The sequence below is a fragment of the Anolis sagrei genome, chromosome 1 (genome assembly GCF_037176765.1).
Source record: "Anolis sagrei isolate rAnoSag1 chromosome 1, rAnoSag1.mat, whole genome shotgun sequence".
Taxonomy (NCBI): domain Eukaryota; kingdom Metazoa; phylum Chordata; class Lepidosauria; order Squamata; family Dactyloidae; genus Anolis; species Anolis sagrei.
Genome location: NC_090021.1, coordinates 191142769 through 191156759, shown reverse-complemented (window position 1 = coordinate 191156759; position 13991 = coordinate 191142769). Strand labels below are relative to the sequence as shown.

At 43.3% G+C, this 13991-nt stretch overlaps 2 protein-coding genes across 2 annotated transcripts in view; both read left to right on the top strand.

Moving 5' to 3' along the window:
* HOXD3 (homeobox D3) overlaps positions 1 to 13991 on the top strand; it is a 120267-nt gene that overhangs the window by 74780 nt on the left and 31496 nt on the right. The window lies entirely within an intron of this gene.
* Positions 5069 to 12754, top strand: HOXD4 (homeobox D4). Its single transcript, XM_060779530.2, has 2 exons — positions 5069 to 6375; positions 7409 to 12754. The coding sequence occupies exons 1-2, from the start codon at positions 5688 to 5690 to the stop codon at positions 7735 to 7737; spliced, it is 1017 nt and encodes a 338-aa protein (XP_060635513.2). The 5' UTR covers positions 5069 to 5687; the 3' UTR covers positions 7738 to 12754.

Below are 13991 nucleotides of genomic sequence, written 5' to 3'. Positions count from 1 at the left end.
GATTAATGTATGGACTCAGATAACCCAGTTCAAAGGAAATATGTTGGGATTTTCTGCCTTGGTATTCTGGGATATAGGGCCCTGTGGAAGGGCTCTTCGAAACATACCATACAACGCAGTTTGAACTGCATTGAGCTGCATTATGTAGGATTATATTATATTATATATTATGTGGGACTTATAGGGCAGTGTAGATCCAGCCCCAGTCGAGATGATGAGGTGATGCTATTGCTTAGCGTGTAATGATTTGGTGGCATTTGGTGTAAGTGTCCCCAAGACAGAGGCTGACATTTATTTATTCGCATCACAACAGGAAAAGAGTGGGAATTGTTCAATTGCATTTTAGGTTTGTGATAAGGAGGGGCGACAGAGATGCCTTAATCTGAACAAAGGAACGGAAAAAGGAACGGAAAAAGGCGATTATTATTTATTACATGGTTTTTGCACCACCTATTTGTGTATCTACTATGACTCTATTCTATGTTTTGATGTATTTTAGCCTATAATGTCTTACATTCCTATCTGAAAGATGCAAACAATTTGGGTGACTGAACCTCTAAAAGTATTTTGTGTCGACTTAGTGTCTCCTTCACCCTTTCCTCTCGCCTTGTGAAATGGATCTTGCTTTGTTTAAATCCAAGGCCAATAATTCGCATCGTTCTGTATAAAACTGGAATTATATTATTTATGTGTATGGCATTCTGATCACTCTAAAGCAAGCTCTAAACTGAAGGAGGTACATTTCCTTGTGTTTTGGAGAGCTCTTTTGCTCTGGTTTCTGGCGGGCTCTTGAATCCTTTTTCAAGAAACAAGGCTGCCTTTCTCCTTTTCTTTGATTTCCCATTCTGTTCTTCTCTTTCTTTCTTTTCTCTTTTTTTTTTTAAAAAGGGGGCAAAATCTTCCTTAAACTTAGCTTGGGTATGAACCAGAGCACAAAAAGGCCTGCTGGATCAAAAGAATTTGTATGGGCAGTTGAGCAGGAGGTGAATATTTAACGCTTTTGTTCATCAATAACTCCTTTGGCTTTGACCTGTCTGAACAAGTCTCCCGATAAAGGTGAAACGCAGGTCACAGCGTCTAACAAATATGAAAATTTGTGCTATTGCTGGAAATATCTGGGAGAGATCTCTCGCTCCACTCTTTGGCTTCTATCCTGTGCTTTTACCTCTTCTTTCAAAAGGCGAAAAGAAACAGATTTTCTGTAGAACTGGCTGCTAAAGTGTTTAGTGTTTGAAGACTGATTAACCAAAAGCAGCAAGACAAGGAAGGCCCTTTCCACACAGCCCTATATCTCAGAATATCAAGGCAGAAAATCCCACAAGATCTGCTTTGAACTGGCTTATCTGAGTCCATACTGCCATATATTCCAGTTCAAAGCAGATAATGTGGGATTTTGTTCAGCTGTGTGGAAGGAACTATAATCTATATAAATAAAAATGTAATGCTCGTTTGTGGGATTAACAGAACTCAAAAAACCACTGGGGGAATTGACACCAAATTTGGACACAAGACACCTAACAACCTAATGTATGTCCTTCACTCATAAAAACATCGAAAAACACGGCAGAAGGGACTTTAAAAGCCCCAAAGAGCTAAATGACGAAAAGCTAAACGACAATACAGAAAAAAAGGAAAGAAAGAGGGAGGGAAGGGAAGAAAAAAACCAAAGAAAGCAAGAAAGAAAAGAAAGAGGGAGGGAGGGAAAGAAAGAAGGAAAGGGCTAAGGAAGCATGGAAGCAAAGAGAGAAGGAAGGAAAGAAGTAGAGAAGGAAGAAAGGAGAGAAAGAGGGAGGGAAAAAAAGGGGGAAGGAAGGAAAGAGATAGAGAAGGAAGGAAGAAGAGAAGGACAGACAGGAAGGAAGGAAGGAAGGAAAGAGAGGGAGTGAAGGAAGGAGGGAAAGAAGGAGAGAAAGAGGGAAGGACGGGTACAGTTAGTCTAAATAAATAAGAATGTAATGTACGTTTGTGGGATTAGCATAACTCAAAAACCACTGGACGAATTGACACCAAATTTGGACACAATACACCTATCAGGCCAATGGGTGACCATCACTCATAAAAACACTGAAAAAGACAGCAGAAGAGACTTAAGAGCCAAAAAACCCCAAAAATGACATTATAACACATGCACAAAACCATACACACATATATAAGGAAATACCCATATATACACAAATACACACACACATATACACACACAAAACACATATACACAGACTGGCGTGGCAGGGGACAGCTACTAAGGAATTGTAATGCTTTACAAAAAAAAAAGAAAGTAAGAAAAGGAAAGATAAGAGAAGGCTTCTTTACTAAGCAGCTCAGAAAAGAGGGATGGAGTGAATCTAATGATAGGTTTGATCGCCTCTTTCCACTATAAGAAGACCACCTTTTTTGAAATAGAAGCCCTCCCCCCAAACCCAAGAAAAAGAGCACTTCTCTCTTTGGGAAAGCAATGACTCAGGGTGTTTGATGCTCTCCACAGATATCAAAACCCCTATTCTCTGTCGTTGGTTAGAAAAGTGGAGGGAAGGAGCAAGAGAGAGAGAGAAAGGGAGGGGATTGACAACAAGACCGGGTCACCCACAATACATGAACTTTTGGACTCCAGTCTGTTGCTGTCGACAACGCAGAAATAATGAAACTCTGGGATTTGTTTGTCAATGATTTAGAATGACCTCCCGCCCTGCCCTTCACCATAAACGCCACTATCCGAAAAACCGAGAAGGGTTACAAGACTCAGATAGATTTTCTCTATTAGGCATCAAAAGTCAAGACATTAATTTTTAAAGATTTTTGTAGTGAGAGTCCATCCTTTCGCAGTGTTGTCGAAGGCTTTCATGGCCGGAATCACTGGGTTGTTGCGAGTTTTCCGGGCTGTATGACTATGTTCAAGAAGCATTCTCTCCTGACGTTTTGCCCACATCAATGACAGGCATAATAATAATAATAATACTTTATTTATACCCCGCCACCATCTCCCAAGGAGACTCCGGGCTGCTTACATGAGGCCAAGATCAACAATGGCCGGAATCACTGGGTTGTTGTGAGTTTTCTGGGTTGTATGGCTATGTTCGAGAAGCATTCTCTCCTGACATTTTGCCCACATCAATGACAGGAATAATAATAATAATAATACTTTATTTATACCCCGCTACCATCTCCCAAGGGCGGCTTACATGAGGCCAAGCCCAACAACACATCAGTAAAACAACAAAGCAATAAGCAAATAAAACAATATTACTATGTAATATAAATCACATATAGGTAATAACACACAAAAATTTTTAAAACCTATGGCCGGGCCAGATGTAATAGATTAAAATTTAAAATAAACATTGGGCGTGGGGTCCCTCAATCTCTGAGGGTGCCTGTCATTGATGTGGGCAAAACGTCAGGAGAGAATGCTTCTCGAACATGGCCATACAGTCTCGAAAACTCACAGCAATCCAATCCTTTCGCAGTGTTTTTATTTTAAATTGCAACAATATTTGGATCTTATTAGTATTATTAATACCACCACTATTTATACTATTATTTAAAAAGTAAAATCAATGAAAAAACACCCCATATTCTTGTGTGCAACCATCATCTATCATTACAAACGTTAAAGGCCATCCCATTTCCTCCAGAGCCCTTTAAGTGCCGAAACACATCCGTAGCATTTGTCACTTCAAAGATCACCAATCCGTCGGACGGAGATATTCATAACGATCATAATACATTTGTCTGGGGACTTTTATATTATTATTATTAGTATTTTCCGGTGGTTTGGGGATATGTGGTGGTGGGAAGAGGGATCTTCTCTCGTGAAATCATCCCATTTTTGTTTCCCACCCATGACCCCAGACTTTTGCCCCCAACAGAAAATAGTATGGATTCCTCGGAAGAAAACCAAAGGGATCCGGACATTGCAGAGACGCTGCCTTTTGTCACCTTGAGTCAGATGACACACAGAATGTTATTACGTTGTCTATATATACCCTGTAGAACCGAATTTGTGTGGTATTTACACAGTCACAGATTCGATTCTAGGGGAATATATGGTCGATGCAAAAACTTCACCTTTCTGCAAATGGTTAGAAGTTGCACAGGTAGAAGAAATCCCAAGAAAGAGAGATGCGGATGCTGGATGCTGTATTTTCCAGAGCCGGGATGTGGGGACAGTTCGTCACAGCGCCTTCTCTGTTGTTTAGTCATGCATCCCATCATAAACTTGTCCATAGACATATAATTATCAGCACAAAGAACCTGGGGGGAAATCGCGAGCTGTGCAGTTAAATGCCTTCCTTCAACAACAATGTTGATAATAATGGTGGTGGTAATAATAATAATAATAATAGAACAAATAGGTGTATTATTCTAGATGACGGCAATTATAATAATAGTGATAAAAGATGGCTAAACTACACACTTTCCAATGTTCTGATTTTTTCCTCAGATGTTTTGCAAAACGTTGGGAACAATAGTATCGATTTACAGATCCTGGGAATGAAGGCAAGGGGCAACTGAATATTGGAATGATCTAATACAAATAGGATGTCATTCTCATGTCTCTCTCTCTCCAGAGAGTTATGAAGTTCACCTTATCTATATCTATATCTATATATCTATATCTGTATAATGTATTGTCGAAGGCTTTCATGGCCGGAATCACTGGGTTGCTGTGAGTTTTCCGGGCTGTATGGCCATGTTCCAGAAGCATTCTCTCCTGACCTTTCGCCTGCATCTATGGCAGGAATCCTCAGAGGTTGTGAAGTCTAGCGAGTGGGATTTATATATCTGGTGAAAGTCTAGGTTGGGAGAAAGAACTCTTGACTGTTTGAGGCAAGTATGAAACAAGATTGTGAAGGTGCCTGGCATAGATAGATGCAGGCTAAACGTCAGGAGAGAATGCTTCTGGAATATGGCCATACAGCCCTGAAAACTCACAATAACCCACTATACACGTGTGTGTGTGTGTGTAATATATACTCTCTCTCTCTCTCTCTCTCTATATATATATATATATATTCTCTCTCTCTCTATATATATATACATACATATATATATATATAGAGAGAGAATATATATATATATGATCTCTCTCCCTCTTCTCTCTCCTCTTCTCTCTCTCTCTCTCTCTCTATATATATATATATGAGATAATAGTTGAACTTCATAATTCTCCGGACAGCTCCTTGCCATCTGAACGGTAGGGTTAGTTGTTTTGAAACAAGATCTTTGTTGTCCTCATTCCCGGGTAAAAATCCACCCTAGTTACTCATTGCCTGATTATTTTTTATTCTGCCCAGCGAGATCCTGGGTAACTTTTGGTTGACCCCGACCAAACAAAGGCAAGGCAGATCCATTGTACCTCGCGCCCCCCTCTTGCTTGAGGTCGCCTCCTCCTCCTCCTCGTCGTCGTCCTGGTCCCCTCTCCTTGCCCCGAGAGTTCATGCTTGCTCCATTCCTCTGTCTTCACGGCGTTGGCTTCCCTTGGCCCGAAATATAGTCACCATTGAAACTACAAGGCACCAGAGGTTAGCAAAGTCAATGGAGACAATAGGCGTTGATTTACCTGGGGTGGGGGCTTGGCTTGGCTTGGGGGGCTGGAGGGCGGATGGGGCTGTGGGAGTTGTCCCAAGGAGCCGGCCATTCGCGGTTGGGAGCATTGCTACCTCTTCTTCTTCTTCGGGGAGGCACCACGCATGACCGCACACGGGTGTCCTCCCCCCTCTTCCCCCCTTATATTATTTAGAGAAATTTGTGGAAATTATGAGGTACACACACGAAATCCGGTGATCACCCTCCCCGCCTCGCCATTGGCTGCGCGGGTCACGTGGGCGGCCAACTTTATTCAGTTGACAGCAAGTAGGAGGGCTTTGTGGGGAAGGGGGGAGAAAAAAAAAGACAACACGAGAGGGAGAAAAAAATTAGTATTTTCCACCTCCCCGAAATTAATGGCCATGAGTTCGTACATGGTGAACTCGAAGTACGTGGACCCCAAATTCCCGCCCTGCGAGGAGTACTTGCAGAGCAGCTACCTGGGCGAGCAGGGCGCCTCGGACTACTACTCGGCAGCCCCGCCGCCGGGCCCGCCGGCCTTCCAGCACCAGGGCATCTACCCGCGGCCCAACTACGGAGAGCAGCCCTTCGGGTGCAGCGGAGATGCCCCGGGACCGGCCGGGGGACCCCCTCCTCCTCCTCCGCCTCCACCTCGGGGTCACGGGCAGGAGCAGCCCCGGCCGCAGGGGCCCTTCTCGGAGCCTGCCAGGCCCTGCGGGCAGCAGCAGCAGCAGCAGCCCGGCCTCAAAAGCCCCCCCAACGGGTCCCCGGCGGCCCTGAAGCAGCCCGCGGTGGTTTATCCCTGGATGAAGAAAGTCCACGTGAACTCGGGTAAGCATCGCTTCCCGCTATCCCTCTCCCCACTCTGTCCCTCGCCCACCCCTCCGAGATCCCCGCCGGAAGACGGGGTGAAGCCCAGGGAGCTCCTCAGGGTCTGTGGCCGAGGACACAGGCCCCACGGCCATGTGGCTTGGAGCAGAAAGGAGAGATGATGCTTCAGAGGGATGCAGGCTGGGGGCTCGCTCCAGTGTCTCCCAAAGAAAGATGCTGGGGATGTTTTTTGAAGAGACTCACCCCTAGGAAAGAAGGAGGGAGGAGAAAGGGATACATACACGGTGCCCATCTGTTCTTAGCAGTGGTGTTTACAGAGTGGGAAGTGGGGCTCATTGGGAGAGTGAAGCTTTGGCTGGATCTGCACTACCATCTAATGCAGTTCGAACTGGATTAGATGGTCAGTGCAGAACCAGAAGATGCAGTTGAAAATACCTTATACATAATATAATATAATATAATATAATATAATATAATATAATATAATATAAATACCAATATAGTATGATATAGTGTGATATAATATGATATGATATTATATATAATAAAAATAATATATCATATTGTATTAGTATATTATATTAGTATATTAGTATTTATATTATATATGTTATATATTATTTTTTAATTTTAGTATATTATATTATATTATATTGTATAGGCTGCATTATATAATATATATAATATATAATAAAATAATATATATTATAATATTATACAATACTATCATATATCATATTATATACACTATATCATATTAGTATTTATTTGATTTTTATTTCATTATATATACACACACACACACACATATATATGGCTGCATTATATAATATATATCATATTTTATTTATAATCTATATTGTATTATATAATAATGCAGTTCGACTGCATCTACATGGTTCTACACCGACCCTATAAAGCAGTGTAGATCCAGCCAGCCCTCCTTTCTGGGGTGGGTTGGGTGGGGGGAAGGCTGGTGATGAAGGTTGTAATGTTTTATCTCCCCCCTCCTCTCCCCCCCCCCTCGGCGCAGTGAATCCGAATTACACCGGAGGAGAACCGAAGCGCTCCCGGACCGCCTACACGCGGCAGCAGGTGCTGGAGCTGGAGAAGGAGTTCCACTTCAACCGGTACCTGACCAGGCGCCGCCGGATCGAGATCGCCCACACCTTGTGCCTCTCCGAGCGGCAGATCAAGATCTGGTTCCAGAACCGGCGCATGAAGTGGAAGAAGGACCACAAGCTCCCTAACACCAAGGGCCGCTCTTCTTCTTCCTCCTCCTCCTCGGCTCCAACCTCGGTCCCTGGCCAACACCTACAGACCGTGTCCAAGGACCGTCAGGTGGACTTGACGACTTTGTAAGGCCCTGGGGTCCGCTTCCTCGGTTCGGATCTAAAGGGGACAGGCACGAGGGGACTCAGGCGGCAAGGATCGAGGGGAAGGACCCTCTTCCCTCGTGGGCTCCTCTCGAGCTGCGTCCACACCGGGACCACAACTCCCGAAGGGTCCTCACCCGGCGTTAAGGTACTGGAGACCAACCCAAGGGGGGTTGTCGTCTTCCTTCCTTCCTTCCTTCCCTCCTTCCCTCCTTCCTTCCTTCCTAGGCATCTTGCTCAACAGCAGGAACGGACAACCAATCAAAGCAACCAACAAACTGCATCCAGGTGGTGAGAAAGTGATATAAATATATCTATATAGCTATAAAAGAGAATTATTTTTAAATAAAACTCAGTGGACAGACACACAACAAACTCTTGCTGGTGTTGCTCTTGCTGGTGTTGCAGCTGCAATCTACAAGTGGAAGCTTGGGGTGGTTATTATGTACCTATTTTTCTCTGGTTTTGGCCCCACTTCCAGATACTCTTCGGGGGTTTGTCCTTTTTTTGATAAGTCCCAAAGCGAAATCTTTGGGAATGATTGACGAAAAACGCCGAAGGGTCCCCTCCCCTTCCTCTGACTTTTCAGAATTTTTTAAAAAAGGAAATGAAACGGGTTGTTTTAATTGTGTTTTTTAAAAATTGTGTTAGTATATTTATTTATTTGTTTGTTTGTTGGGGGAACGTTAGAAACCAAAACCAAAATAAACCCCCCAAAGAGGGTAAAAATCGAGTTTTCTCCCTCCCCCCTCCTACAAGGCTGGCTCTGATTTGATATGTAAACAGTTTAATCAAATAATAATGGTCCCTCTTCCCTTCCAATTCCTCGTTTTGGGCATCTTCTGTACATAGCAAAAATGCGTTCTTTTTTAGGAGTTAGAGATGAGGGGGAAATCTGATATCCTTTTGAAATTAAATGGACTCAACATCTTTTCCTTTCCGTTCATATCTTGTATTTGGAGCCAGTGGGGAAAGGGTGGGCAAATATGAAAACAGATTGTAAACAAACAAAACAAAAGAGAGAGAGAAACAAAAACAGCGAATATTACAAGGATTTTGTGACACCAGAGGATATGGTTTTTGTACTCAGCGAGGTGATATGATGTGCTTTCCTTTATCATATCTGGATTCAAAATGTGCTGATTTAGTCGAAAAAGGAAACGAAAACTATTGATTTGGATGGAAAGATCCTTGATTTCTTTGATTAAAAGCCAAAGGGGGAAAATTTGGATATATTTGAAGGGCATTTCAAGTGAAAGACCAGATCGGGATGAACTATTTCAGCATCCATCTCTGTTTTCCAAACCGTTATGTTTTGGTTTGGATTATTTTAAAGGAAAAATGGTTTGGATGTAGAGAATGTAACTCAATAATGTTAGGACATAAAAGAGATTGGAAAGGCAGCTCCTTTCATATACACTTCGGAGGCAGGAAAGCAGCACACCTAAGCCGCATCCATAGGGATAGGGGAGACGACTCATATAGATTAGACTAGTATATATTATCATTCAGCCCACCTCCCCCTCTTACATTTCCAAGACATGCTTAGGTAGGTTTACTCGGAAGTAAGGTCCCTTCCACACAGTTGAATAAAATCCACGCATTATCTGCTTTGAACTGGGATATATGGCAGTGTGGACTGAGATAACCCAGTTCAAAGCAGATATTGTGGGATTTTCTGCCTTGATATTCTGGGAACCTTTTCAGATATCCCAGAATATCAAGGCAGAAAATTCCACAATATCTGCTTTGAACTGGGTTATCTGAGTTCACACTCAGATAATATGGGATTTTCTGCCTTGATATTCTGGGATATAGGGCTGTGTAGAAGGGCGCATAATATCCATGCTGATTGCATTTTGAAGGAATTTTTTGGAATTTCTCAGACTGGAGGATCTCTGCCTCATAGCAATGGGATGTTTTCACAAAAAGTATGACTAGAAATAGAGAGAGAGAGAGAGGGAGAAGAAGTGAGATTTGTCTCTGCTATACCCTAGCTGAGATCCCTCTCGCAGTTTATATCTTATCATCGCCTTCATGAGGTCTTAACTAGATTGTCTTGAATGGCGGGATTGGTCTCCTGGCTAGCAGAGCTCTCTCTGCCCCGTAATATATTTCAATTTCCTGGAACCCATCCCACGGGGAGTGGGAAACCTTTCTTTTGCCCCTGGACTGAGCGTGCTTCTTTTGGGCGACCAGGAGAGAAGGCTTGCAAGGCTCTCTGGGATCGGGACCCTGGAGAGCCACGAGGCTCTTTGTGCCTGGTCCCAGGCCCCCTTCTTTGTTCTGCCTCTCTTTCCCCCTTGGGAACCAAGAGCCCCACTTCTCAGGCCCCTGAATATCTGCCCATCCTGATATAGAAAGATGGATATTCCTGCCTGATTCGCGTCATTGTCTACAGGACAAAAAAAATATTCGCCCGGGTTCATCCAGAGTGAAGGCGTCTTCTTCCTTGACGCCTTCACGTCGAGAGGCTGAAAAGCTTCATTCCCTCTCCCTCTCCCACTTCTTTTCCACTGAAGTTCGGCTAAATTGGAGAAACAGGTTCATCCAGAGGACACGTTTTTCTATTCCGTTCGCCCGCATTTCAGCCCGGGAGGAATGACCTCTAAACCCTTAACCTCTTGGACCTAGAAGAGTCCCCCTGCCTCTTTTTTTTGTAAAAGAAACGCAGGGCCTCCAGTTCTTGAGGCTACAATCCTAAGCTCGCCCCCCCCCCCCCCGCCGCTCACATCCCCCTCTTTCTCAAGGCTCACATTTCCCTTTGCTCCTTCCCAGATCCTCGTCTCAACAGAAGCTTTGGGATTCGTTTAGTTTAGGCAGGGGGAGGAGGAAGGCGGCCATTGTTGACTTAAGGCCTGGGCCTCCAGTCATTGGCATCCCACTTGGCTGCACGTGTGGTTTTGGACAGGAAGCCCTCGGGCCTTGGCCAGGAGCCCCGGCTTCCCTTCCACAGCCCAGTCCTCACTAGTAGCCTGGTTCAGAGGCCAGTCCTTAAGGGAAGAAGCCAGTAAATGTCTGGTCTTGTCCCACTAGGTTCACAAGTAGTCCTGAGTTCAATGGGGCATTGCTTCGCACTTCGATGGCCAGTTGGAGGAAGGAGGAGGAAGAAGAAGAGATTATTATCACTCCATAGAGTGATAATAATCCTTATTATATTGTCAAAGGCTTTCATGGTCAGAATCACTGGGTTGCTGAGGATGCCTGACATAGATGCAGGCGAAATGTCAGGAAAGAATGCCTCTGGAACATGGCCATATAGTCCGAAAAACCCCTCAACCTCTGAGGATGCCTGTCATAGATGTGGGTGAAACGTCAAGAAAGAATGCTTCTCGAACATGGCCATACAGTCCAAAAAACTTACAGCAACCCAATCCTTAATATCACAGAAAATGGCTAGGGAGATGATCAAACAAAGGAGAGGAGTGTGTGTGTCTGTATGTTGCATTTTTGCCATATAAACCTTCCTAATAGGAAGTCATGGCTTCAACAGAGCTGCCCTCTAATAATCCTAATGTGTTTGTTGAAGGCCAGAATCACTGGGTTGCTGTGAGTTTTCCGGGGTGTATAGCCATGTTCCAGAAGCATTCTCTCCTGACGTTTCGTCCACATCTATGGCAGGCACCCATAGAGGTTGTGAGGTATATTGGTAACTACAGTCCGAAAAACCCACAGCAACCCAATCCTAATGTGTATTTGTTCAGTCAAAATCCTCTAGGGCTGGATCTTCTATACCAGGCATGAACAAACTTAGACCCTCCAGGTATTTTGGACTTCAAATCACACAATTCCAAACAGCCATTAGGAATTGTGGGAGTCGAAGTCCAAAACACCTGGAGGGCCAAAGTTTGCTCATGCCTGTACTATACCATATTATGCAGGTCCATAACGCAGATTAATTGCATTACACTGGATTATATGAGTGTACTTCAAAGTAGTTAATCTGCATTCTGAAACTGCATTATATGGCAGTGAAGATCCAGTTTAATTTTAATAGTTAGCACACCACAGAAAATGTGGAAATGAATCAGCACAGTTGTGGTGGTTTGAGTATTGGACTACAACTCTGGAGACTAGGGTTCAAAAGCCCCTATCACCAGGAAACCCAGTGGGTGACCTTGGGCACATCACACTCTCTCATCCTCAGATAAAGAGACAGCTAAACCCCATCTGAATAAATCTTTACAAGATGGGTTAGCCTTAAGTTCCCCATAAGTTGGAACACACACTGTGACAACAGCAACAAATGGGAGAAGATGGTAGCTTAAGGTTGGATCAGAGAGCTGGGAGGTTACAAGTATGCTTAGAAGGACATCACCCCCCTCTTGAACCCAGTGTCACTTACTTCCGAGTAAACATGCCTTTGAATGGGCCTGCCAATGGCATACATTTGACTTCAGGGTTGTAATTCATGGCTCCCCACTTAAAGGACATGAATCCAGAATGTGTGAAGACAACAGAACTGGCCCAAAGTCCTTTTGTAATGTTAATGTCCTCTTGGACAAATGTTTGGTTCAAACTCTTAAAGTCTTGTTGGAGGGGAGGAGTCTCCTTTGAACAGGGTTTGGGGAGAGTGAGTGGGTGGGAAGGGGGGTGTCTTAAATCCTGGTATACTGGTTGCATTTATGTTGAGTCACCCCTTGAAAGAGAATGATGGAAGTGGCAAGGTATCAAAGGATTTCTTATTTGATGGGGCTGGAGATGGGAACATTTGGTCAGAAATGAACCGAACAAGCCCCACACTCCCTTCTCTTTCAAGGATGATGGTGGTAGCAGTGATGGTTCTTAATTTAGCTGTAACTGCCCTGCTACAAAGCAGGGAGGGGGGCTGGAATACCTTCCTCATTACAGATCCAACCTTGTATGCTCCCTTGACCTTTGTGGTCAAACCTGCATTGTGCAACTGTCATTGTCTGTTGTTACCTGAGATGTTTTCTAGACTTTGCCAATGATTTTGTTTCGTCCATTTTTGCTGCCTCTGATTAAAGAACTATTTATACAAATGGTTTGGGTCTTAAGTTTTGCCTACACACACATGTCCTTGACTCAGTGAAAAACATAAAATGAAGAATCTCTTTTGATTGAAGCAGAGTATTGCGGGGACCTACCAAAAAGCATATGAAATATTGGTCTTCTTATAAAAATAATGTATTATTCAGGGAGGTGATGCTTTTTCTAGCCTATTCCTGAATGAGTATGCAGAAGATCTAGGTTTCTATTTACCTCTTACTGCTTTCCAGGTGACCCATTGCCATATAATTATGTAGTGAACTGCAGCTTCACATCCTACTTCTAAAGACGTTTAAGTTGAGTCCACAAAACTATATGAACTTCTGGGTTGTTGTAGGTTTTTCGGGCTATATGGCCATATTCTAGAAGCATTCTCTCCTGACATTTTGCCTGCATCTGTGGCAAGCATCCTCAGAGGTTGTGACCTCACAACCTCTGAGGATGCTTGCCATAGATGCAGGTGAAACGTCAGGAAAGAATGCTTCTGGAACATGGCCATATAGCCTGAAAAAATCTACAACAACCCAGAGATACCAGCCATGAAAGTCTTAGACAATATATGAACTTCCTTCTTTTAAAATGCATATAATTGCACCTTCATGTTTCAGATCAGCTTATATTTGGTCAGAGTACATTTCTTTCATCCCTGGTTCAGTGTCTATCAAGTAAACATGCCCAATGTTGCACCATAAATAGAATTAAGAATCATGTCCACAGGGGGACATTTAGTGGGACTTATTGCACTAATTCCCTGGCAGAATTCACTCCTAAGTAAACACCAGCCAAATCAAAATGTATGTGTTTAAAATGTAACTTCTATAACACCCTTCAGCATACTATCCAGGGTGGATTTCATTAAAGTGGGATAAGGAAATGGTCAGTGGGCTGTATTAAGTAATGTAAATATATTAAAATATGCTTTTTATTACACCACTTTCTTTACCTATGACTTTCAGTGACCCATTAATATTATTTTATCAGTTGCTGTCTGTCTTAAACTTTCCCTTTCAATGTATTACTGTGCTTGGCAGTACTCCACTTCTTTTAGTTGGACTTGCTTTCCAATTTATGGCCCAGTTCCAAAGAAATTTGTAACTAATTCCATAAGCCTGTGTTTGTAAGATGGGAGGCTGTGTTCACTTTTTTGGCCATCTTTGAATTTTTCATAGCAAACTGCTTTAATGTGTGGGCTACACTCAATCCAGATTAAAGCAAAAGACAAAACAAAAC